Raw genomic sequence first — 27576 nt, forward strand, 5'->3', positions numbered from 1 at the left:
GGTCAAATCTCAAAAGGAAGTGATTAAAATATTACAGGCAAGTTATTAACACTAGCCCAATATTAATTATTATCATAAATATTTATTATCACACATAAGTTTAATAATTAAAGTATATTCACACATGATTCAGAAAATACTGCACTTACAACTAAAACAATTTCTATTTTACCACTCTGTCAATACCATAAAAGAGTGTTCAAATATCCGCTGTTACCCAAGAGGTATTTAAATAAAAAAAGTATCGTAGAAAAGTTATAACACTCTTCAAACAGGTATTTCCATGATATGATTCCTCTCTACTCCTTTTCGGAAACGTGGGCTCTCTCACATCTTCTCTTTGTGTTTTATTCTTTTGTTGAAAACTCGATTTTTAATGTTTTACATCACATAACATTAGACTTCACCGATTAGAGCCTTGAGGTAAGATCTTTTCTATTTAGTTGCGCATAAATAATTCCCGAGGGCTTGTCAACTGGCAGATACACTTCTTTGTTCTCTCCGTCCACTAGCTTCGGAAATTTGCTCATGTCAAGATCAAAATAATGCTTATTCGGCATTCGCATTTCAATGCTCTTAATCTGCAAGTATTCAAGTAATCACCTTATTAATAACAGTAGCTTATTAATTTAACAGTAATTAGTGTAAATTAATGCAACAATAGTAATTAATATAAAATAATTATTTAAATTAAAAAATTAACTTTTTTTTTAATTAATTAAAAATTTTATAATCGATTATAAAAAATTGACAGTTAAAACAAACGTATTAATTATTCGATTATATTTACAATTATTTTTAAATCTATTAAAAAAATAATTACCTGATGAACCTTGTCCAAAATAGATCTTTCGGCTAAATAGAGAGTGTTTTGCACACTGGGTGACGAAATTCCCGTCAAAGGAGGTCCAGCGAATTTTTCTAAAATAGAATCCTTAACAGTTGTCCAAACACTGTCAAAATTAACATCTGTAGCAGTCGAAAAATCCCAAGACGCCGTGACAACTGTGCTAAATATCCTGTCATTGGCGTCGGGTAGAGTTCGATAATCATCTTGTATGAAATCAATGAATGAACTCTGTGTTGTTTTCAACACTCGCATGTCTTTTAAGCCACCGCGGATTCTAGGTGACTCTAAATTAAATAATACCACGTTAAAAAGTGAAATCTCGGTCACGAACTATCTTACTATAAAGGAGGAAACAAGGAACCTCAAAAAAGTTACGTAAACAATAAAAGTGTTTTACCATTTCTGAGTTGTGTAACGTGACAATATCTCGTGGCTAAAGGATTGAAAATGAAAGCGTGGTTGTGGGGAACTCCATTAACAGCATGACGCATCCACGGATACTCTTCAATGTTTACGTGAACCTCCTCGACGTGCTTGTAAGTGTAAAGGTAATGGGCGCACAGTAAAATTCCAAACTCTTCTGGGGATTTTATTCCGTATTTTTTCGCGAGTATGTACACAGTATTTTTTTGGCTGTCTGTTGCTATTATGTCGCGATTGTCCCCCTCTAAATAGTCTTTTTGGCTTCCCAGTCGCAGGTGAGTGTCGACTTCATACTCGCGGATCTCATGGCGGTTGGCGTTTTCGCGTTTTACGTACAGTAATTTGACATTGTTTTTTCCGTAACCGTAAGCTCCGATTTCATATTTGTTTCTAAAAAATAAAATTATTCACTAACACTGCATTGATAGAAGGGTTAGTTAAAATTTAATAAGCTGTTATTCACTGTTAGTAAATAATTTTTTAACATTTGACGACTTCATAAATTTTTATTAAAAGTTAATTAGTATTCATTCAGACCGTTAAATGAAAAGTGAGCATAAAAATTTTAATTTAACACTTTTTATAGCCCCATAACTTCATTAGAAGATCAAGAACATTAATTATTTTTTTTTTTTAATGTAAAGAAAATAAAATTAATAATAAAATAATAGTTGTAATAAATTATAGAATTTTTTTATAGTGGAAATTATCAGTACATCATATCTTAAATATAAAAAATTATTTATTCATGAACGATCTTCACAACGCGCTGTAGATAAACAAGACTTATTTACTCCAAAAAAATATTGATTAAATTAAAAAAAAAATGTTATTTTTTGCTTGCTAAATAAATAAATTGTTTCAAGCACAACGAATTTATTAACAATTAATTTCTTTTATTAGTGTGTTAATTTTTATTTAACTTTAAAGAATTTTCAATAACTAAATTTAAAATACTCACAAATTGTCATCATGCTTGGAGACAGGATTCAATTGAACACCGGCCCAAGCATTTGAATTATTTTTAATTTTATTAGAATCGATAACTTTTTTTTTCGAAACAGGGTTACTATAAATCTTGATCCCGTCCATTATCGATAATGAATCGTCGGCTAAAGCTCCCAACTTGCTCATTGTTGTTTAGTTTAATTGACTGCCTATATATTAAACACTTAATATATAAATAATGAGAGAACTTTAATGCGGTACTTTAATTTTATTAGAGTATTTATTGGTATAACAAACGGAGCTCTAGCTGTTAGCTAATTACCTTATAGACAACAAGTTCTTTGGGTAAAACAAGAGGTTGGAATGTATATATAAACGTGTGATTATCCCTTCTTTATATAAATTAATGACCCCAAATAATGACGATAGATTCGATCGAGACGACATGTTGACCCCGGAATGTACTCTTCGTATCTATCGTTTTTATGTAAGAGTTTTTTTCTTACACTTTTTGTCTTATAAGATAGTATTCTCGCAAGTTGCGGCTTTCTGTTGGCTGTAAAAATAGACGATTGATTAGAATTAGATGCCGCAAAAATCTGTTATCAGTTTACTTATATATACTTTGTATAATTGTAACAATTCTAAGTGATAATTTATAATTCATTATTAATAATATATAATCAATAAATATTTTATAAATAATACACGAACAAAGTTCGCATACGCTCGGCACGCGCACACGATAAATTAATCATTGTTTAATAAAGTTAAAAATATGATAGTCTGAGAAATAACTGGTTATTACTTGTTTGTATTTATTTAAACATGCTGATTATTTAATTTAAGTCATATATTTTAAGGAAAGTTATAATAATGTTTACTAATTTTTTTTTTTCATATTTTTACTAACGGAAGTAATTTTATTGTACAATTTGTTTTTGAACAAACGTTGAAATAATTATCTTAAATATCCTGCGGAGTTTTTATTTTGATTAAAAATTTATTTAAAAATAATTATTGCTGTTAGATGAGCTTAGAGTTGTTGCGAAAATAATTAGTTTTGTAGAAAAATAATTTTTACTGTGATAACAAATTAATTTCTTCGAAGTTTATATATAAATAATTTCTCTGTAGATTCAACGTCATAAAAATACACTATTTTATGACGCGATTATTATGTATATAAAGCAAGTAAACAATTCTTGGATATAATTATTTTTATAAGTGACGCACAATTGTGTGTAATTCTTTGAGATAAAAATTTAAAAAATTGTCTAAGACGAAAATGACGTGCTATATGACAATAATAAAAACATTTATCTATCTGTCTATTGATGATAATAAATAATAATTAAGTTATCATGGAACTTTATTCAAATATTTCAATGAATGTTGAAATTTATTTGAGATGTGTGTAAATAAATATTTTTGTTTGTCAATAAATTTTTTTCTAATTAATTTTTTTGTGTTATTTGTTTTCAATACCCGAACAAAAATGGATTGATCAATTATTGATTACTACGTTTAATAATTATTAAATGTTTCATTTGTTTGAAAACGATTTATTAATTCCCATAAAAAAACTGTGAATTTCTAATGTATTGTGTTAAAAATTACTAATTTAAATTAAATTTAATGTCGGTAAAATCAATAAGCTTTTTGGTAGCTTTTAAAGTTAAGACTCTGAATAAATAGTTGTCTTTGTAAAAAAAAAAAAAAATTAAAAAACGATCAAGTGACTGCTAAAAATTCAGTGTCATTTTTAATGAAAATTAATGCAGCAGATATTCAATAATTTTAAGAATTTTTTTAACAAATAAATTATGACAGATAGAAATTATAAAAAAAAAAAAAAAAAATGACATGTAAAAATTAAAAACTTTTTTTTTTTTAATTATTTTTCAAAATAAATTTATTTGTTAGAAAAAAATTAAAAAGTGGTCAAGTGACTGTTAACTTTAAGGTAGTTGTTGCGTGATAAACATTTCAACAAAAATTATGGAATTTTTTAAAAATTTTGAAAATCCCGCTATTAAAACTTATTACCTTCAACAAGTGCGATTGGTACCGTAAATACCCACTGCCAACATTAGGGAGGTCAGTTATCGACCACCCTGAACATCTCAACATACCGTACATTATATACCTGTCTGTATTCACATAATACCACCATTTTCTTACCCAAACTAAAAGTGAATAGTTCGTGAAATATGGCTAGCTCAAGGTAAATAAATAAATGCATGTTTATATTATTATAAACTGTTTTCTCAAATTGAGTGATGATTGAAATAAATTTTCTGAGTGACTCCTCTATTAATTAACCTAAATTATCATACCTACCAATCAATTCAAGGTTCAAGTATTTCATCACTAACCCACTTTAATTAATTTGCCTTTGATACAATTTACTCTCTATAAAACTTGGATAATTTAATTTGTCAATAGAATTAATTTTTAAAAATTCATTATTTTATTTTCCACTTTAATGTCATCCAATTCTTTTAATATTTTTAAATAAATAAATATATCATGGCACATAATTCAATTAATAGGTTATGTTTTGTTTTTATTGTATCTTACACTTGAAATATTTTTTTATTATTTGTCATCTATTATTGATTTGAAACTATCATAATTAATAATAATAGAACGCTCAACAATTAAGTAATTGCTCAATTATTTTTTATTACTTGCAGCCAATGACACATTGTTGACTTCTAATATTTTTTATTTTAAAAATCGCTCAAGATTTTTCATTTCATAATTAATTTATAATTTACAAAAAAAAAAAAAAAACAGCTGTTTATAATTTTATACTTTACAATACTAAAATTAAGCAGACAGCTGATAATTTTTACATTTTATTCATTATCACTAATAAAATTATTTTAAAAGATTTGTATTCATAATTTTTTTGTTTTCAATTTTTTTCTATCAATTAGAAAAAAAACCTTTTTGTAATAATTTATTGATTCAAAAAGTTCTAAAATTTATCAGTCTCTTAATTTTAGTATTATGATATTTTTATTTATGAGCTGTTAAATTAGTAATAGAAATTATTTATTATTATTGTTAAAGAAAAAAAACTATTAAAATAAAAAAAAAAGCGTAATCAATAAAACTAAATTATTTTATTGCCACAATCATTGTGACTAACGGATATAATCTAATTAAAGGAACGAAGCTAATAAAGTTTGCTGCTACGAGCATCCAGATGATCCTCTGATAGAAGATTACCGCGCTGGTGATATGATATGTTCTAAATGCGGACTTGTAGTCGGCGACAGGTAAAAATAAATCCACCAAATTAAAATATATTTTCATATTTTCACAACTTTGAATCAAGACATCCATTCAGCTCTGGAAATACTTTTGGCGAGCATTAATATCCGCTTACTCGTACCCTAAATTCCAGTTTTCCAAAATTCTAGGCTTTAAAATGTCGCTTGTGTAAAGCCGAGTTATATTTTGCAAAGAAGAACGTCACAAACATGTATATTCCAATTATCTTTCACGTTAGGGAAATTATTTTATTTATTTTATTTCAAGTTCACATTCATTTTTTATGTTATTCAAAACCCGAAGTAAATTTACTTGGATCGGGTTTGATTTTAATTAATTAATAAAATATTCACTTACCAAAATGACGAAATTATTTTTACAGAAGCTGAAAATTGAAAAATGTCTTTTCTTAAATAATTACATTTTTTTTTAACAAATAAGTGTTGTAATATCGATATTTCCACAAGTCATAATACAACAATTATTTTTGTTTACTTATCAAAATATTAATTTTAGATGAAATTAATTTCTAAAAAAAAATAAATTTAATTTTTTTGTTTTGTATTATATTTTAAAAACAACATTAGAAATTATTCCGTGTGCCTAGTTTATCTAACAGGTAATTATTTTAAGTATACTGATAAGTAATTGTGATGACTTTAATCATTTATTATCTTAGCAATTGTTATCGCCATTTCATTTATTCAAATCTAAAATTAATTTTTAATAACTTGTAAATAAATGTAATTATTATCTAAAATTTTATAAATTTTATTATATTTTAATTATATTATAATTTAAATTATATTATATTATAATTATATTATAATTTAAATTATATTATAATTTAATAAATTATCTCTATAATTCATAGACATTACTCTAGAAATAGAGTTTGTCATGTAGATACACTGGCCACAAAATTTTGCTTATTCTCTTAATAGTATAGATAATAAATTCACAATATTTTTTATTTTTAATAGAGTAATTGATGTTGGTTCCGAATGGAGGACATTCAGTAACGAAAAATCGGGAGTAGATCCATCTCGTGTTGGTGGTCCCGAAAATCCTCTGCTCAGTGGTTCAGATTTGTCAACAATGATCGGACCTGGAACAGGTGCCGCTTCATTTGATGCGTTTGGATCTCCACGTTATCAAAACAGACGCTCCGTAAGTACAATTGCCTTTAAAATACTAAAAAAAAAAAAAAAAAAAAAAAAAAAAAAAAAAAAAAAGCGATAAAAAAAGTTTCACCGATTAATAAAAAAATTTTACAGATTAGCAGCTCTGATCGCGCACTAATAAACGCCTTCCGTGAGATAAACGGTATGGCGGACCGAATAAACCTGCAGAAGGTGATAGTGGACCGCGCGGAGACTCTCTTCAAGCAAGTCCACGACGGAAAGAACCTGAAAGGTCGCTCAAACGATGCGATCGCCTCTGCCTGCTTGTACATCGCGTGTCGGCAAGCCGGCGTGCCAAGAACCTTCAAAGAAATCTGCGCTGTGAGCAAAATAAGCAAGAAGGAAATCGGCAGATGCTTCAAGCTCATCCTCAAGGCGCTGGAGACCAGCGTCGATCTGATTACCACCGGGGACTTCATGTCGCGATTCTGCGCGAATCTCCAGTTGCCGAACTCGGTCCAGAAAGCCGCAACGTACATCGCTAAGAAAGCCGTCGAACTCGACATTGTTCCCGGGAGGTCTCCGATCTCAGTCGCTGCCGCAGCCATCTATATGGCTTCCCAAGCTTCGGAAGACAAGAAGTCCCAAAAGGAGATTGGCGATATCGCGGGAGTCGCTGATGTTACCATCAGACAATCTTACAAGCTAATGTATCCATACGCGGCAAAACTCTTCCCCGAAGATTTCAAATTTGTGACGCCTATCGATCAGTTACCCCAGATGTAGAGTTATTTACATTTTCAGATTTATCTTAATCATTTTTTTTTTTTTATATACTATTGTAATACTTATTATTATTATTATTCTTTTTATGAGTAAGTTATTCAATCTACTTATTTATTTTTATTTAATTTTAAGATATTCCTTTGAAAATAATTTTTATTTTTGATCACAAAATATTTTAGTCTGTTGAAAAAAAATTATGACACAATTAACCTTGATTTATAATTTTTTACAGAAAATTTTCAATTAAATTCGATTTAAAATTGAAATAAAATCATGTGGAGATGAAAAAAATTTTTTTCAAGGAATAGCTTTAGTATTCATTTTTAAACTGAAAAAATTAATTTAATTCAAGAAAAAAATTTTTAGTTCAAGAATTTTTTCCAGAGTCAAGTTAATTTCTTTTTCTTATTTTTTTTAGTGTATTATTATTTAGTATACGATAAATAACTAGTATTTTTGATTCGTCTCTTGAATAATTTGAAAACAGTAAATTTCATATTATCCAAGGAATAAATTTATTATCGAAATAAAATTCTAAAAAAAATTTTTTGAAGGGATGGATTGAAAAACAATCAATTTATTGTATCTAAATGAACATCAGAAAAAATTTAAGATTTCAATTATGATTAAAAATTATGATTAAAATTTAAGATTTCAACATTCCCGATCGTCATATGGCATTAAGATATAAAATTAATCTAAATTTATCGGGAACGATTTATTAGACTGATAATAAATTGACAGTAACATTACCAAAATTGGTAAAGTGTTACTTTTTAATTGTAACGAAATAAAATATAATTTTTAAATATTAATAAATATATTTATTTTCCCACCAATTTCATTTATTTTCTTCAGCTGGTATTTTATCAACTCAACAGTGAAACAAACAAGGTATTTAAATGTGCGAACAATTAAATCGGATTATATTGATAGACTATAATTAATTTTAAGTATATTTTGAGTCTTATTTTAGTTTACATTTTCAGTTACCTCAATGACGTCGTATTTTTACTTGTCAATATTAGTGAAAATATTTTTTTTGTTATATATTTATTTAAAAAATGTAGTGTTGATTGATTGATTAATTAATTAATACGTAGGTTGTTTAAAATCCATACTTATAGTCTTCAAGTTGTTAATTTTTTTGGCTATAGAATTTTTTACGGTCGAAAAATTAATTTATTTAAAAATTAGTTTTTTTTTACTTTTTTAGTGTATAAGAAATAATTGCTCAAAAAAATTTATTAAATTTTTTTTTTTTACATAAAAAAATACTAATTTTAATATTAAATATTCATTTTCTTCTTTTCAACTCAACAAGACCGAGCAATAATGCCTCCATGCCAAGATATCAAGCGTCAAGACTCTACACAAATTAAAAACTTATATAAAAACAACGATCTTGTGAAAAAAATTGTCACAGTTCCAGAAACTGGAAAATCAAAATGGCTAATCAACCTGACAAGCAAGCAAATCCCTGCAGAAGTCCTAGAACTGGCCAGCCTGGGAAAAAATTTCGGGCTTCCTCACAAAAATAGACAAATTCCACTGGAGCGTCTGATGACTACCCTGGAGCTGAGTATCTTAGACTTACCCCGTGAGGACGAGTTCGCGGTGCGAGCTGCTTATTTAGATGTAATAAATAACTACTTACGACAACCAGAGGCTCCGATTGAGCTGTTGAGAAAGATTCGCACGACCTCTAAATTTGTGAAGCAAAACCCCGACATTATATTTCTGAAAGCTGACAAAGGGAACGTTACTGTGATAGTCAGTCGGGACTTATACATTTCAAAAATGATGAATATACTCAGCGACCCTTACACATACTGCCCTATAAAGTACGACCCGACGAAGCACCTCCAGTGGCGCGTCAACAAGTTGGTAAAGACCTGGTGGGAAATGGAATTTATCCCCGGATGGATCAGAAGACACTTGCATTCAAGAAGCGGAACAATCGCCCGCGCTTATGGCCTTCCAAAAATCCACAAAAAGGACGTTCCTTTTCGCATAATCGTCTCTTTCGTCAATACTCCGACTTACAATTTAGCGAAATACTTGCAAGATATCTTGAAGACGGCTTTGAAACATCCTTCGCCCGGGCTTGACGCTCTTGAGAAGAAAAACTTTCGGAATGTTAAATTCAAGACAGTAAACAGTTTGGAACTGAAGAAAATACTGACGAGCGCGGAGTTACCCAAAGACTATTTGATGATTTCCATGGATGTGGTCTCGTTATTTACAAACGTACCCTTGGACTTGGTGAAACAAGGGATTAGAAAGCGATGGAACGTGATAAAACGCTACACTGACATAGATTTGGAGTCGTTCATCGAAGCGACTGAGCTGTGCTTCACTTCTTCTGCTTTTCTGTTCAACAAGTGTTTCTACCAACAAATATTTGGCGCGGCAATGGGCTCGCCGTTGTCGTCAGTAGCAGCCGACATCGTCATGGAAGATTTAGAGGACGAGTGTCTCGGTAAACTGGCTCCCGATATTTTCTTTTATCTAAGATACGTCGACGACATTTTGGCTTTTCTGCCGAAAAACAAAGTGGAGTCTGCGCTGAGAACTTTCAATAGCTACCACAACAGGCTACGGTTTACTGTAGAGTGTGAGGAAAATTCCCGGATTAATTTTTTGGAGCTTACTTTAATCCGCACTGACACTGGCAGGATTGAGTTTGACTGGTACAGAAAACCTACAGCCTCTGGGAGATACTTGAACTACGAGTCTCATCATCCCTTGGTGCAGAAAGTCAGCGTGATGCGCGGTTTAATTGACAAAGCTGTTTTGCTGGCTGAGGACAAGTTTCATTTAAAAAATTTGGCGTTCGTGAGACAGTCGCTGCTTAACAATAACTACCCGATAAAACTGATCAAGGATGTTATCAACAGGCGGGTCACACAATTGAGATTTCGGTCACGAAATTTGGGAGCTAAGGAAATCGACAATGTCGCTCTTGTCGAAAAAGGTAATTTTGTAAAAGTAGAGAAGAAATCCGTCTGCTTGCCATATGTTAAGTATTTGTCAGAGTCGCTAAAGATAGCGATGTGCAAATTCAATATTTGCCTCAGTTTTAAAAACTCTTATAATTTGTCCTGGCTTTTTAGAGGACACAAAGATTCGCTTCCGGTTTATGAAAAATCCTGCGTTATTTATGCAGTTCCTTGTTCTGAGTGCGATTATATGTTCGTGGGACACACGAAGTACAAGTTGAAAAGTGCTTTGAAGAAACACTGGCACGATTTGAACTATCCGATCGCAATTGTTGATGACGCACTCACTGAACACGCGTTCGGCTGCCAACACTATTTTGATCTGAAAGGAACTAAAATTTTGGACTCTGAGCCAATTTCTTGGGTGAGAGATTATCTAGCCGAGTTTTATCGGGTTAGATTGAACAATTATGATTTTTATGAGTCATACGATCTAAAATAAATGTTCAAAATTTTCTCCATATATTTTTATATTTTTTATAAAAATTTTTTGTTGAAATAATATTTATTATTTATTATTATGAAATAATATTATTTTGAAATTTTTATTTCAATATTTTTATAGCTTATGTTTAAATTTTTGTAAGCATATTTTTTTGATATATTGAAAATATCAATAGATTATAATGAAATTATGGTGTATTTAATTCTTTAAATAAATTAGTAATTTGAATTTCAGTAAATTTGAGTAATTTTTTTTGAAATAATGAAATTTTTATCCAACAAATCATATAAAGTTGAAAAGGTAACATACAATAAAAAAATATTTGCTTAACAAAAATGATTTATATAATATAAATAAATTCTTGCAAGTCGTTTATCAAAGCAAGGTCTATTCATTGCTTGAATGAAAATAAACTAAAGAGATCCGATGAAGATTAATCAGATAGCATTGTACAGTTGTCTTAGATTGCATTTAAATAAATCTGAATGTCAAAGCAACAAGTGACAAACTAAACAGTCCATTTTAACTTGGCTATAATTCCATTCAACTTCGTCTTTATACAAAATAAAAACAATAAATATTCATTAGCTATCATCACCATTATCGTCTACTATTACCGCATAATAATATATATGTAAAAAATATTTTAAAAAATTAAAATGTCACAGAAATTAGCTTCGAATAATTAGTAAAAAAATTGCTTCTTTTTTTTTTTTAACAGCGTACTCACATACAATATTAATAACCCAAACAAAATAAATAATAGCTCCAGGCTACTGGTATCTAGTACATCTGCAGTTGCATACACAGCTGTCATGTACAGATCTGTAATCTGTAACTTGATAATCTAATATTTCAATACATATGTCACTGGGTATTATTCACGTCTGAAATTAATGTTTTTTGTTAAATTTATTCCTTTATGTTTTATTCTTTAACCACTACTGCACATTTAAGTAGATTTTAAATTATATCGAGTTTTTGAAACTACAAACAATTAAATTGAAAATGAAACAAGGTCATGAATCACTTGAGATCTGTAGCGAATTTGAACACAAGGGCATCAATGACTAGTGACTCATTAAATATTTATTTGAGTAATATTGCTACATAATAATAAATAAAAAAATAAAAACATCTTATCTACATTGACCAGTGAAAGTAATATTGTATTATATTCTCGAGCCCCTCCTGGTGTTTATTAAATATATACATGCTCTCTCACACCTCTCGTGTAACTAAACGTTTTGTACATGTCTATGATAGACTCCAAATCGTCCAGTCTCGTCCTCCTCCTCTTAGGCGCGAGTCGAGTCAATCCACATTAAATTCAAACTTCAGACCACGTGTCTTAAATTCAAAAATTTTTAATAAATAATTAAAAGTGAACAATTAATAATAATTATCAAAAATAAATATGCTGATTAATTAATTAATTTTTCATCTCATTTATCTCCCTGTTAATAAAAGTGACAAGTTGCAAAATAATGTGCAATAAATTTATTTTTTCCTTTGTGTGATTTTATAAAATTCAATATTAATTCAAGAAATAACAATGAAAGTTTTGACATTTATATCGACGCTGGTAAGGATTAATTAATTATTACTGTGAGTGATTAGATGGAGAGGCTCTTGGGGTTTGTTGCAGATATAGAGGCAGCGGAGCAGAGCGTTATTACGCATTAGAATTGATGGTTATCAATGTATTTTTTGAAAGTACATGAAAGTCTACTTATGGCTTTGTATTTATCTTTATTTATTATTTTTTTTTTTTGTTATTAAGGCTGTTTATTTGTGAGACGGCTGTACGATAATAGAGCCAGTGATTGTGCTGACTTCTGACGAACGTGTTAATCATTCTATACGCGATTAGATGGATTGCGGGTTTTAAAAAGCCTGCGGTATATTATATATAATACGCAATTTTTTTTTATTTTATTTGGTAGAGAGAGTTTATTTAATTTTTTTTTATTTTAATATTACTCGAGTTTGATACCAATCTCTTGATGAAATTACATTTCAATTATTTCTACATCAATGGAGTTTAGATTTATAATTATGGTTGTAAAGTATGATTGGTGTTATTTATTAAGCAATATTTAATTTTAGTAATTGATATTTTTATAAGGGGATAATGAGTCCTGTTAGTATGAAATGAGAGTAGAAAATTAATTATTTGTGATAAATTAATCTCCTTTTTTATTTTTGTAAAAAAATTATGTGTGTGTGGGATCAATTTGTTGAAATATAATAATTTGAATTATGCAAAAAAATAATTATGAAGTTTGTATATTAAAAATATTTATCTAATTAAAAATAGTCTATTTATTTGAAAAATAACATTTTTCAGAGTAAAAAAAATTATATCTTCAAATTAAAAAAGAAAGACATTAATAAACAAGAAAAAAAAAAGAATCATAACTTCTTAAATTCAACAAATAAAAATTAATACCCAATTGTCTTACAAGCAATTACAATTACACTAATAATGAAAGGGTCCAGTAAGTAGTTGAAGTAATAACAGGTATTGATAATAAAATAGTGCGCTGATGAAACAATAAACATAATCCGATGTAATAGCAGTAATTTAATAGACAACAAACGAAAATAATTTAAACGTAAGTCTTTAATTTGTCGACGGTAATGATCTTAATTCCTCAGCGAAAATTTATGCTCAGCTGAGCACAATCACGCAACTTTTCTCCGGTACTACGTACTCGAACTACCTACTTGTTTTCTTGGATGACTGACTGCTGTATATTTAATAGTAAAGTACTGAACTATCCGTTACATTACGTGTTACAGATGCTGGTGACGAACGTCGCGAGGGGTAATTGGCGGCAACCCTGCGACTCCTACGGGTGTCCCTATCAGCCTCGTTACGAGCCCTTCGTGCCTGCACCGCCTGGGCATACGCCTCGATGCGCCAAGCCTGGACAAACCTTCTGCGAGTCGCTCGATCATTATCCTCAGTAATATAACTTCACTATTTTTATTTATTTTTTCCAACATCTTTATTGTAAAAAATCAGGAGTGAATTTTACTCCCATTTCTTGGAGTGTGAGTTGATGTGGATTTTAAGCAAAAAAAAAAATTCGATTACTCCGTCTGATAATTTTAATTTAACGCAATTAAAATTAAATAATATCCTTAAGTAGGTTAGTGCTAGCACCTGTTCTTCAATTGCCGAAAAAAGTTCTTTAATCGCTGCGAGATGATGTCACAGGTGATTAAGCTCTCAGTTCCCGGCATTTATTATCATTTTTTTTGATTCACTTATTACACTTGACTTATTTTCTTCTAAAAAATTTATATATTCGAGAAACGTAAATTTTATTCATTGTACCAAATGTAATGAGGTAAGCGCATGTATAATAAGAAGAAAGGTAGAATGTTGTGTGTTTTATTACATTTATGTGTTGCGAATAAATAAAAAAAAAACATTTAAATTGGAGGTCATGTCTATTTAGACTAGAAATATATTTACTTTATTTATGCTGATTTAAAAATAAAAGACAAAAACATACTACAGAAGTTGTTAAATGGTATGGTAATATATTAGACCAGTATAGCGGAAGATCTGTGTTTATAAATAACAGTTAACGCGAATTAGAAAACAGGCGTGGATTATGAATTAAACATGTGAATTACGACCTCTTGACGTGATTCTGTCTCCTGAGTGTCCAGAGAAAGTTTGTTTGTAAAGACAAACTCTGTTGCCACTTTTTTATTTTATTTATAAGCTTTTATTCACAATTGCAATGAGTAGTCGTCAGTCATTCAAATTTACCGTACCAATTACCAAGAATTTTTGTCTTAGTTTTTAATAATTCTTTTACAGTATTTTAAAATCAATTTTTCTGTTTTGTACGAAATTTTTTAATACAGGCAACTGATTAAATTTTTGGTCGAAAAATGCACCTACAACTTTGCAACGATACTCAGAGATGAAACGCAGACCGAATTAATTACTAACCAACTGAAGCTTAAGTACAGTGGATACAATTATCCAAAACCAGAAGTCCAACATTTTTACCAACCTGTCACTTTATTAGCACCTCAGTATCCGTTTCCTTCTCAGCCAATCAATTCTTCTGACAAGGGGTGAGTTTCACACTGATAAAAAATTTGATTTGATTAAAAAAAATTTTTTTCAACGTTTTAAACTTCAGGTACATCTTATTTCTAGGTACATATACCCTCGACCTGTACCTCAAACGAACCAATTTGCCGGAGATGCTACTGAGAAAGAGGAAACGGAAAACTCCAGACAACTAAATCCTTACGAATTCAATCAGGAGCCTTGGGTGCCAGTTGGGTAATTTTTGTAACCATTATAAATAATAATAATATTCATTTTATTTTTATTTATTGAATATTTTCAGACAAGATCACCCAAGTGGACGTTCAATTCGCGAAAATTCTTTTTTGGATATCGCTCAAAAAAATTTCAAGAAACGACAAGCGAACCCCAAAGACATAGATCTTTGTCCCACTGAGTCGAATTACATTACACCACGAGCTGGATTGAATAATAAAGGCAATTGGATGTACATCGTAAATCTTCCACATACACGTGACAATTATTCGCAATTGATTAAAAGCGAAATTTGCCGGTAAGTTTTTTATTTGACGATTCAAATTTTATTTGCGTTTTATAGAATATTTAGGAAATTTTGATTGAGATAAAAAAATTAAGTAATTAATCTTAATTCAATTTTTAGTACTTATTTTATAATTTCATTCGTTTTGTTAAATTTTTTCAGTGTAAACATAAATATAATGAAGCAGTTAAGTAACTAAAACCAATAATTAGACAATGACGATACATTATTTTTGTCGGCTCAAATATAATAATATTTGAACAGCAGTAATAGGACAGCTGTACCTAAAAAATTAATTGTATTCTTTTAATATAACGAAACCATAATAATACATGCGTTTAAAAAAGATTGCTAGTAATTATGTTAATAACTTAAAAAAAAAAAAAAAAAAAAAAATTAATTTGTGTTCAATTTTTGATAATTTACTAAAAATGAAGCTTGTGCATTATTTAGTATGAGAAGTTGACATTTTTTATTTAAAATAAAATTATTAACTATAATTAAGTATTAACTATAATTTTTAAAAGAATGCATTGATTAACCTTCCTGAATTCTGTTAAAAAAAATCTATTTTTGACAATCCTGCTACAAATTAACTGTATTTAAAAATTTCCAGAGCAACAATGTGCAATGGAATATGTAGCTTGCCATTAGGATACACCAGCAAGTGTGAGCAAAAGTACGTCCAAAAACGTCTAGTTGCTTTAGAAGGTTCCGGCGATCGCCTTTACACAGACGTCTTCTGGATTCCTCACGGCTGTTCCTGTCTAATTACTCCTAATTTTTAACAATAACTTCACGATTTATTATTACTATAATTGTAAATGTAAATGTAAATTTATTCCCGAAAAGTTGGCGCAGAAATTCCAGAGTCTACAGCCGAGACGCCAGAAAATTTATTCCGTCAAAAAAAAAAGTTAAATTACATAATGACCATTTTTATCGTTCCCTTTTTGTTTTGTTTTTTTAAATGCATTTCCGGCCGAACGTGTTCCTGCAAAGTGTGAGGCAGACAGTGCAATGACTCGCGGATATCTAGGCCCAGGAGAAAGGTGTTGAGCGGAAGATGAATAATACATGAGTGATGACACTGAACCGGTTGCTTTCTTGCAATAAGTCTGCTATTACTTGAATTATTTCAACGTTCGCTCTATTGTTAAAATTTATCTGAGTAATATTCATAATAATTGTTACTATTGTATAATAACAAAAATAGTAATAATAATTCTCGAGCATTAGGCTGACTCGACAATTTTTCGCCAACAAAAACAGTTATAATTTGTATTTATAATGAGTCACTCTACAAGTCAATATCCAAACTGATGTGTCATCAATCATTTTACTTTTATTTTATTCATTATTAATTTTTTTTATGTTTATATTTGTAAGTTAAGTGCTCTGCAAGCATAAATAAATTCAGATGTTACTTTCAGGTCTGAGCAAATAATAATTTTTAATATTGCCATTATAAAAAATGAAAGTTATTTTTTGTTACAGTTTTGTGAGCAAGCTTTTAAAAAATATAAATATTTTACAGTAATAATATTTTTTTTTTTTTGAATGTATAAAACAAATTTTTTGATGTAATAAAATCAATTATTAAGAAAATTTCATTCTTTTAATAATAAATTCCTACATTTTACAATTCTTAAAATTATGACGACTATAAGTCAACCGAAGAATTTTAATCATGTATTGTGTATTTAAAAAAAAAATTTCTGTTTTAAATAGGTAATCAACAATAGCGAATAATTGTAAAATTATACCATCAAAAATAAAAAATTAATTATTAAAATCATAATCTTAATGTTTGAAGTAGAATTTATTATTTATCGTAGTTAACTTTTTCCCGATGGAATTTAAATTCTAAATAATTTATGATCATAAAATATTATCAGATGAGTAATTTTTATTTTTTTATATTTGAGAAACTATATTTTTTTTTTTTTTTTTTTTTTTTAAATAAAAAAGCTCCGTTGAAATATATATATTACTTCTGTTTTATCATAAGCAAAACAAATTCGCATACATTTTTTAATTTAAACCCGACTTGGTAGCGCCATTTAGAACTATCTGATATTTTGCTGGATGGTAAAACTGATTCGGGTGATAGTGATCACAACCTACAGATGGAGTTGAAGTTCCCTTGTAATATTTTCCATCATCTCATTACATAAAATATTTTTTAAAATAATAAAAAAAAAATTTCTACAGCGCAAAAACTGTGACAAAAAACTATTAAAACTTTTTCATAATTACATATAAACATATTTATAAATTGTCTTTTATGTTAATTAACCAATAAATGAATGACTAATATGTGAAAATTTTTTATGCACTGAAATTAAAAATAGAATAGATAAAAAACCGGGTTAAGTTTTCTCGTACGGAAAAACTCGGTGAACGATAAAATTCACTTAGAAGATAGAAAAAGAGGAAACGAGTGACACATAACTTAAACTACATGTTGTTGTTATTATTATTGCTTTTATGGATGTATGTATGTATGTATGTGGCGAGGAAAATGGTGGTGGTGAAAGAACCCCAGCTTGCTTTTATTTATTACGCATCGGTCACCTCCGCGATTCCGTGGTAGAGCTTTACTTTGGCGACCCTCGCCGTTTTCCACTAGATGGGCGCCCGAGCTCGAGAGTCCGGGTCGCAATGATGCCACTTCACTCGCACAATCTTTTTTATCCCGACGTACACGCAACCAAGGACTCTGCATAGCACGTAGTAGAGCCTCTACTCTCTACTGAGTATGAGGCACTGCAGAGAACTGTACAGAATAACAGGGCAGGGGATCACCGCGGAGCTTTCAGAATGAGGTGAACAAACTAATGAGCACCATCATCAAAGGCTTGGAAAATAGGACGATTTATTCTTGAGTTAAAAATACTCAACTCGACTATTACTTTCTTTGTCTTTGCAAATCATTGTTTTTATTGTAATTAATGATAATAAACTTTTCTTCAATTTAATTGAAAATTACTCACTCTTAATTTTTCATACAATTTTTAGAAATTTATGATTTAAATAGTTCTTTTTTAAATTAAAAACAAATTAAAGTTATTTCAAAACATATTCACACATATTCACAATTTACATAATTAAAAAGCACTAAAAATAACAAAAAAAAAAAAGGCCGATAAAGTTTCATAAAATGAAATATTTATCATTAAAATATTTTATTAAAAGAAATAGCTAAAATTAATACGCCGGTAAAACTGTATCCTCATTAAAAAATCATTAATTCTTAGAAAAAGTCTATTTTAATTAAAAAAAAAGAAAAAAAAAAGCATCGAGGGTAGAAACTCGTAAAAAGCTATCGGTTGCAATTGAATGCGTTTTTCCATAAAAGTACTTCAATACTTATACCCGATTCATTTGCACACTTGCTCGTGCAACGTGGATATATTTATGCACTTTTGGTATTAATCAGAAAGCCCTCCCCTTGGTATCCCCCACCTGCCGAAGGGTGGATTCAGTGTGCGAGGGTAAGTACGCATACCGCAGTAAGTGAAAAAACTTGTGACGTACACTGATCATCGTTAGGACAGTGATAGTAATAGCTCGTAATGCACGTGCTCAGTACATATATGCAGTGTATCATGCATATAATATGAAATGTGTGAATATGTATATAGATTGATTTAACAGTGTGCATATGGGTGAATATACCCTAGACGAGGTAAAGGGGTTGGAGGGCAAGGATGCCGGAAGGGCTTCCTTTATATTATATGCGTTCGCGCACCCCTACGCAATACTCCAGAGCACTCTGTAGAGCGAGACCGAGCGAGTCCTGAGATATTTTCCGCTCTGCTCTATCGTGCTAATAGGCTCTACCGGGTTACGCACTTTGTGTACGTATATATTTGTATATATATGTATGTACAATTACGTCCTGCAAGTTCTGTTATGGAGTGTCCCCGCAAGTCGAGAGTAGGAATAAATATACAAATGTAGGATGTAGGACGTGATGTGAGAGGACTTTTGCTTGTTCTTACAGCGTAAGAGCGTATTTTTCGAGGACCCTTGAGCGTGAGCGCGTTCATTTCTACTTCAAGCTCTTGTTTTATAAGTTCCTGGAGCTTTCTCGGATACAAGAACTTTTTTCAGTGAGACTTTAAGTCGCTGCAAGCTCGAGCACTTGTTACAGGCACACCAACAAAGAGTAACTCACGTGAAATTAATTTCTTAAGAATTGTCGAGTTTTATTCTTACTATGGAGATCTGGCAACCTTAGCTTGATTCTTATCCTTTAGTCTTATTCTTACACTTAAAATAAAATTAACTTGACTCAAGATAAAAATTCTTGAATAAAAAAAATTCATCATTTTGATTTAAATAAAAAATTCAATAATTTTTTGTCTTAATTAACAATAAACTCTTCAAAATTATTTTCTTGGTTTAAGAATTTTTAATTTAAATCAAGTTCACTTTATTTTTCAGTGTGCTCATGGCTCACCAATTATTCAATGCTTTTAAATTACCAATTTGAATTGAAAATTTTCATGAATAAGTTATTTTACTACTCATTTATTATTAATTATTGATATAAAAAGAGAGAAGGGGGATGAAGAAAAACAAAGAGGAAAAAAAGATCGATAAATTTTTTAATATTTGTTGTTTCCAGAAGGAAAAATACCGGTAATAAATCCGACAAGTTGTAGGAGAGTGAAAAAGTAAATCGTCGGAGTTAGGAGCAAGATATACAGATGACATTGGCATGGGATGAGCGTTATATGTATTAGGTATATGTATTAGGTGGTTGAATATTTGGGTTAAGCCGTGAATGACAGTGAAACTGCGTCGATCTCTTCTCTCGGAATCCCCGTTCAAGGATATCACGAGAGGATAAGAGAAATGAGAATAGGAAAAAGGCTGTAGCGAGAAAAATTCAACTCAACATCGCGGGAGGGTCAGAAATAAAAGGGAGCATGATGAAATAATATATTGCACTGAATATATTTATTAGGGTGTGCCAAAATGTAACTTCCTTGATGGACCTTTTAAAATTGGAATTTTCAGTTCCGCTTTTGAAATCAGCTGTGTTTAGGCCTTTCCTAAGATATTTTGGGGTAAGACGATAGATTTTATTTTCATAGAATTTTTTAGCAGGAGGTTTAATTGGGCACTTCCGGCGAAAATTTGAATTTTCAGCGGAAGTGCCCTAACTAAGCTCCAGTTAAAAAATTCTATGAAAATCAAATTTATCGTCTTACCCCAAAATATCTTAGGAAAGGCCTAAACACAGCTGATTTCAAAAGCGGAACTGAAAATTCCAATTTTATAAAGTCCATCAAGGAAGTTACATTTTGGCACACCCTAATATTTATATACATTTTTTTACCTACGCAGTTGTTGTTTGTTTACTATTGCGTACTAATATAAATAGTGCTTACGATCGATTGTCTTTATTGAAAATAATTCGAAGTGATAAGGTGAATCATTTTTTGTCTATTTACTAAATTTAGTAACCTCTTGTTTGTTAGATATACTAAAGAGTCATCATGATACAAATAAGATCAATTTTATGAAATAATTAAAATCAACAAAAATTTCTTAGTTCTAGAATTCTTCTGGTTTGATCAGAATTCTTTCTCTTTAATCACGTTAATTCTATTCTGTAAAAATTTTCTCTTGACTTAAAACAATTTTTTGATCAAAAATGAATTCTACCAAAAGCTGAATTTTCGAGCATCTAATTGATACTGATCATCACCAGACCGCTGATTCTCCATCACGTCCAGCAGGCAGGAGTTAGTAAAAAGTTTATTTGTCTTTTGTCCATCATACCAAGCAAACGTCTGGGTTAAGCGTCGATCAGAGCATAATAGAATCGCAGCTTGTATTAACCGTCAGCGTCAGACAACACTAGCAGGGCAAAGGGTTATATTACTCGGGTGTAACTATACTAGTCCCTGTGCTGAGATTAAAAGGAAGTCATCTCCTGCCCCTCGCTCTTTGCCGCCCCTTCCTCTCCTTCCGTCTTTCCATCAATCACAATTATATCCTCTCTTTACCCTACCTACTATCGTTCATAATTACTGCTTGTGACTTTATCACAACTGATGCTGGTGTTTGTTGAGTAGAGAAGAGGAACCACCGATCTTCACCCGGCGCACCAACACGACTACATACTCTCGAGCTGCCCGTTTAAAAAAACCACCAGCAGCTTTACTTGTCGTCTATTAAAATACACCCGGTATTTATATATTAATCAATTGCGGTTGTCGATTGTAGCATGATAAAAATAAACAACCAATTTAGATTTATATTAATAAATTAGAAAACAAACAACTGTTTGTTGTTGACCGATGTTGACCGGAGCCAAAGACAAAAATACCCGAGTTATTTAATTTGATTCCATTTCTCCGAAATTGACACGGAAGCAGGATTAATAAAAGTATGGATTCAATCTATAAATTTTTATTGGCGTCCGTCGATTGTTTACTATCGAGCCCAGCGGCCACAAAATAAAAACACCCTACTGAAAGTCCACGTGGTCTTCTCGGAGTAGAAATTTGCGGAGCATCGATCGCCGTAGTATCAGCGAATTCGGTGCCCACGCGCCCTGTGTCGCCCATGACATTTGTTCTTGACATTCACTCTATTCCCGAAACTGATGCTTGCTCTTTCCTTGCTATATTGTATACTCTACACCCCAATGTCCATCACTAAATGTATACAACGTACATACATATTGCACTCGACAATTTATCAATAAATTCTGACGCACTAATTTTTGTTATATTTACGAAGAGATTCAGTCTATTATTAATTTCGTTCTAAAATAAATCTGCTCAATTTCTTTTTGGACTTAAGGTTAAGAATAGACAGTTTTTGTTGTTTTTGTTTCACAGAGCTTACAATTAAATTTATTTGATTGGACTCTATAACGGAAAATTTGTAAACAAAGTCCTGTATAAATTAAAATGTAAGAAACTGAATAAATTGCTCTTCGATCGATACCCTTTCTGGTTTCTGGTACAATACATTAAACGCATTGCGCCGTGATAATGTCCTGATCTTACTATTATTACGCTGTTCATTGGGAAATTTAGTGGGAAGATAGCTCCGAAATTTTATCTTGACATTAAAATTTAATTTTTGTTAATTTATTTTCTACAAAAAAGCTCTTGTTAATTTTGTGTTTTTTCATTAAAAATTTGTCGTAAGAATTATAGATAAAAAAAAAAATTCATAATATTTTTTTTTTCTGTACAAAATTAATCCCTTAAAAAAATATGATTTGTTGTAATTTTTTTCTCAAATATTGTATCTAAAATTCAAATTTTAAACTCTCAAAAAATAAATTGATTTTAATTAGCACTTAAAAAAATAAAAAATATCATGAGTAAAAATTTTTCTAACATTCACCCGAGTGTAAATCAGTTCTTTGGAAGTACATAGCCAGGACATAGAAATCCAGGGGGATGGTTTCGTGAACTTTGATCTTAAATTCCTGAAGTGCGCGCGCAAGCTTTTAAAACTTGCAATAAACTTAAAAATCCAAGGAACAGGAAGCGGTGGTACAAAGACCGTGCGTTTACTGAGTATTATATCAGAAATTATTCCTACACATATATAGTTCATACGACAAATAAAGCTACATAATATGATATGAAGAGAGACGGCGTGAAGTTTTAGTTGAGGTCGAGAGTAATGTATTTTTTTATTGCGTACACGCATGATGCTGTGCGAGCCGAAACCCGATAGGATATATACGATATAATACGAACGTTTTCTCTTAACTTGGCGCACGACGTTGCGTTACGCGCACGGTTGCCATGGAAACATCGTGGCTACGCATTGATCGCAGAATCCCAGCGCGTTCTGTGACGAACACTAGTAATAGAGAGAGAGAAAGAGGGAGAGAAGAGAGAGACGGAGAGACGAAGAGTGAGCGAAACTTGGCCGTGTATCTACACTACCACAGACTTTAACTGATGAACAGAGAGGAAAGCAACTAAGGGGAGGTATTTTATGTCTGTACATGTATATTTAATATAAGGGTGAAAGAGTACGCACACCAGTTGCAGACTTTCTTTACGCACGTACGATATAGTCAAAATGGCGTGTTCATATGTATGCGTTCAGTTCCGAGGATTTTTTTAAGTTTAAAAAGTTATGAGAGTATGTTATGATATGCAAGATGTGTGGCCTTATATGTATATATATTTTTTTTATGTATATGTATGGATGTTATATATATTTCAATGCGTTGAACGTGACTGACTCCTTTACTTCTTTCACCCCATCGAGAAATTTAGACGAAGATAGAGTAAGTGTTGCGGAGGACGGGGGTGGTTGTGCGGGTGTGCGTACGCCTCGGAAAAAAAAAAAATCATTATGAGTGACTTAGAACTACTTGATTTACTACGCAGTTGCGTCGTTTGCGGAATTTTTTTTTTTTCGACGTAAAATATTGAATGGTTTTTTTTACTTTATGTTTTATAGATACAGATATAGATATATAAAACTTTTTTTTAGAGAAGAAAAGTAAAGCCTGGGTTTCGAGTATTTTACGATATATACGATGGGAATATAATATTTCACGGAAGCTTTCCGTTTATACAGTATTTTCGAATTCATTTACTATCACGGGTATATTTATTATGTAATTTTGTATATGATAATGCCAGTATGTAGATACGGAGACTCAATATGAACCTAAAATATTGAGTGTAAAAGTTGGAAGGGTATAATAATAATAATAATAATAATAATAATAATAATAATAATAATAATAATAATAATAATAATAATAATAATAATAATAATACGAGGTTGCCAATTTCACAGCAGACGAGGACGACTTCCTGATGCAATTTGTTCATAGTCATGAAAATGCGCGGAAGGGGTCGTTCTTGTATAAGGCAGCAATCTACGCGGCAAATACCTTAGGTCTCGGAGAAATAAACGCTCTCATTGAACTCCCGAAAAAGGAGTTCAAGAGCGTCGTCAGGATAGCCGAGGAAAAAAAACTCCTCGGTGAACACATGGACAAGTCCATGCACAGCGTGTATTTCAAACACGTCCGTGACCATGGCTTGTCCACCCAGCTGACATTCTCCTTCTTGAAGTCAGCTGGCCTGATGTCCGAGACCGAAGGATTTATATTTGCCTGCCAAGATGGTGTTATCAACACTCTCGAATACCGTAGCAAGGTGCTCCAGGCGCAGCTTCCGGACACGTCCTGTCGGACGTGTAAACAACATCCGGAGACGCTGATGCACCTTTTGTCGGCATGTCCTGTGCTGGCAAGGGGTGCCTACATACAGCGTCACAATGCTGCCCTGCGAGTACTCTATTATCATCTCAGATATAGCTGCGGTATCGATGAGACACCAGTGCTGCCTTATCTGCCAGGAGATATTCCGCAGGTTGTTGAGAATGACAGTTCCAAAATTTATTGGAACATACCATTCGCAACAACCCGGCGGATTGACCACAACAAACCTGATATTGTGCTCTTTGACAAGGCTACTCGTGACATTTATGTCATTGAGTTTTCGGCCCCAGCCGAATACAATATCTCGGCCAAAGAAGAGCACAAACACCAGATATATCAGGATCTCCTGTTTGAAATTGGCAAACTGTACCCAGGTTACCGTGTCAAGCTCGTCGTTTTGGTTGTCGGCGTCCTTGGAGGGATGAAACAGTCTTTTGTGTCTTCACTTGCGAAGATACCGGCTTGCAGTTCAGCAGCCGTGTCTCTAGCAGTGCGGATGCAAAAGGCTGTCATTTTGGGATCCCTGCGTCTACTTAGGCAAATGAATTTGGCCTGCTGCACTCACTAACCGCCTTGTTGTGTGGAGTGGTGCAGCAGTAATGGATGGCGCTCAGGCTGGGCCCTCGGAGAGTCGGACTCCGGGGAAAACCCCCCTGAGCAATTAATAACAAATAATAATAATAATAATAATAATAATTTTTTGTTTTATTTTTCTGAAGACCGATCTGGGAATTTATTTGAATAATTTTACTCATGAATTTTCATGAGCGTTTTTTAATTTTTAAATTTGTTTACAAATCAGGGATTTTTATGGAAAACTAAGGTGGAATATATTTTTGAAAAGTTTTGTTGAAGAATTATTATCAGGCGTAGAAAAAATTTTAGTTTGAGATCAACAAAAATTATAAACTTTTTGGATTAAAAATCCATTCTTTACTTTGATAAAAAATTGCCAAGTTGAGTACGAAAATCAATTTTCTACTAAAGTATGTTTTATTTACAATTATAATTTAGTATTATTATATATATAATTGAGTAAATAAAAAATTTATAAAGCTTAAATTTTTTAATTCCTAATTTTCCGAATCAAAATTTAATTTTTTATTTTTTAATTTTTACAGCATCTATCTGCCTGAGCTTCAGGGTGTGAAAAACATGGATCGATAATATTTGTCCGTACTTATTATCAGGAGCGATCGATATAAGCCGACAATTCTTTTCAGTTGTACGGCCGCGTTGCAGGAGCGTACCGTAAATATCAAATCCTGGGGCTTTGGTTGCCAAAATAAAGCCTCCTGCGATCAGACATGTTTAAAAGACGAAAGAAGATTTTCGATACTCGATATAATGTTGCTACTAAGTACGAGTATTTACGATTTATACAAAGTAAAAGTAAAAGTCTGACGGATATAAATGAGTAAAAAGTATATGAGATCCTCGGATACCCAGCAGGATACCCCAGAAGTATTATTATATATGTTTACTTCTTACAATAGATATATTCATGCACTTTGGCAGGGATCAGTCTCGGGAAATGATGTCCATTTACTCTGGATGGATGAATCTCAGCATTTCCCAATTGTCAAGCATGAAATGACTCGGCAGCAGATCCCTGTGTCCTCGAGGATACGTTGACCTCCTATTTAAACGTCTAAGCGCTTTATTTCGTGAGAATTTGTAAAAGTGTAAACATTAAAGTCACAGCTGAAAATAATTTTTTCTCATCTCGTGATATTAGGCCTAGAGCAATTTTTTTTTTTTTTTTTTTTTTTTTTTTTCCCAATGAAAACTAGAGCCTGAATAAATATTTAATTTAAAAGATTAAGCATGAAAAAGATTTATTATGAAAATCATCGTAATTAAATGATAAAATTAAATTTTAGTAAATTATATAGAATTTATTATAATAATTAATAATTTCAACTTGAATGTTTATTATTTTTTCAATATTCAATATTGGCTTTAATACTTTTTCACATTATGTTTCTACCCCGGACTCTAAGATCCCATTTAAACACTAAAAAGTAATCAAAATCCGAATAAATTTTACGACTTTGTTTTTTCTGTGTAAAAATATATAATTTCTGTTTGTTTGTATTTACATTTATATAAATGGGTTAATTTCTGCGTAACATAGGTCACTTTCGACCCTCGCACTCTACCCGTACAGGGATCTTCTATGTAACACATACCATCGGCGAGTTGGGAGTTTAATTCCTGTTACCTCACTAAACCGCTAGCTACCGGTCGGTGTGTGCTTGAGTAAGGTAACCTTGAGGAAGAAAAATAGTTGGGTGGAAAGCTCGTGAAAATTCGGACAGCTTGCAAAGCACGGGAGAATAAGTATATAGGTGAGCGGTGTAGGTGGGGCCGTTCGCTGTATATTGCTGTATATAGTATAGATGTGCGGCACGAATAGAAGGAGGAAAACGGTGAGAGAGCAACGTGTGTCCTTGTTGGCGCGGAAAATACGGCACGTGGCACGTGGAACTCGATACCACACTACTATACCGTACTAGGAATTTTTGGCCTTCAGAGATAATTCGAGCTGTCACTGAGCCACCTACGCACTTTCTTCTTTCTTTTACTCATTCCCTTTTCCCGTATAGTGTCCTTTACACGGAGCTCTACGTCAACTGGATCATTTTTTTTTACTTTCTCTGGCAATTTGTTTGTTAGTACATCAGTTCATTTAGTTACACACATATATATTCATTCAATTATGATTGTAAGTAATGATGTAATAAATAACAAAAAAATTTTGTTATGCGGAAATTGTTTGGGATTAAAGCTTCACTACTTTTGGTTATGAAAAATTCAATCTTACTTCAAGCTATTAATGGATTTATAATAAATTTTGACCAAATTTTA

At 31.4% G+C, this 27576-nt stretch overlaps 4 protein-coding genes and 1 long non-coding RNA gene across 7 annotated transcripts in view; 3 read left to right on the plus strand and 2 right to left on the minus strand.

Moving 5' to 3' along the window:
* Positions 1 to 95: 95 nt before the first annotated feature.
* Positions 96 to 2575, minus strand: LOC141529636 (uricase-like). Its single transcript, XM_074246276.1, has 4 exons — positions 2235 to 2575; positions 1248 to 1663; positions 824 to 1134; positions 96 to 581 (listed from the first exon to the last, which is right to left on the minus strand). Exons 1-4 carry the CDS (start codon positions 2405 to 2407, stop codon positions 411 to 413), a joined length of 1071 nt encoding a protein of 356 aa, XP_074102377.1. The 5' UTR covers positions 2408 to 2575; the 3' UTR covers positions 96 to 410.
* A 1820-nt stretch (positions 2576 to 4395) lies between these two features.
* On the plus strand, positions 4396 to 8235 carry Tfiib (transcription factor IIB). The gene is made up of 4 exons (XM_074246277.1): positions 4396 to 4448; positions 5401 to 5511; positions 6490 to 6676; positions 6784 to 8235. Exons 1-4 carry the CDS (start codon positions 4435 to 4437, stop codon positions 7414 to 7416), a joined length of 945 nt encoding a protein of 314 aa, XP_074102378.1. The 5' UTR covers positions 4396 to 4434; the 3' UTR covers positions 7417 to 8235.
* Positions 6567 to 27576, minus strand: part of LOC141529640 (uncharacterized) — a 163959-nt gene continuing 142949 nt past the window's right edge. The window contains exon 7 of one of the 2 annotated variants that reach the window (XR_012479628.1): positions 6567 to 6700. This is a non-coding gene — a long non-coding RNA (uncharacterized LOC141529640). Of the gene's footprint in view, positions 6701 to 11992; positions 12214 to 27576 lie in introns of those variants that run through there. The other variant, XR_012479629.1, reaches the window with a different exon arrangement.
* Positions 8434 to 11097, plus strand: LOC141529579 (uncharacterized). Its single transcript, XM_074246191.1, has 2 exons — positions 8434 to 8515; positions 8741 to 11097. The coding sequence occupies exon 2, from the start codon at positions 8752 to 8754 to the stop codon at positions 10858 to 10860; it is 2109 nt and encodes a 702-aa protein (XP_074102292.1). The 5' UTR covers positions 8434 to 8515; positions 8741 to 8751; the 3' UTR covers positions 10861 to 11097.
* On the plus strand, positions 12221 to 17030 carry Spz5 (spatzle 5 Toll-1 receptor). 2 transcript variants are annotated; one of them, XM_074246279.1, is made up of 6 exons: positions 12221 to 12448; positions 13669 to 13835; positions 14752 to 14967; positions 15053 to 15181; positions 15249 to 15479; positions 15630 to 15948. In XM_074246279.1, exons 1-6 carry the CDS (start codon positions 12419 to 12421, stop codon positions 15664 to 15666), a joined length of 810 nt encoding a protein of 269 aa, XP_074102380.1. In that variant the 5' UTR covers positions 12221 to 12418; the 3' UTR covers positions 15667 to 15948. The 2 variants fall into 2 exon arrangements, with proteins under 2 accessions (XP_074102380.1, XP_074102379.1); XM_074246278.1 differs by lacking the exon at positions 15630 to 15948 and adding an exon at positions 16084 to 17030 and having other exon boundaries at positions 12223 to 12448.

This window comes from Cotesia typhae, unplaced genomic scaffold, assembly GCF_013202065.1.
Source record: "Cotesia typhae breed Kobodo isofemale line unplaced genomic scaffold, CoteBio_Ctyphae contig_48, whole genome shotgun sequence".
In the NCBI taxonomy this organism is placed as follows: Eukaryota; Metazoa; Arthropoda; class Insecta; order Hymenoptera; family Braconidae; genus Cotesia; species Cotesia typhae.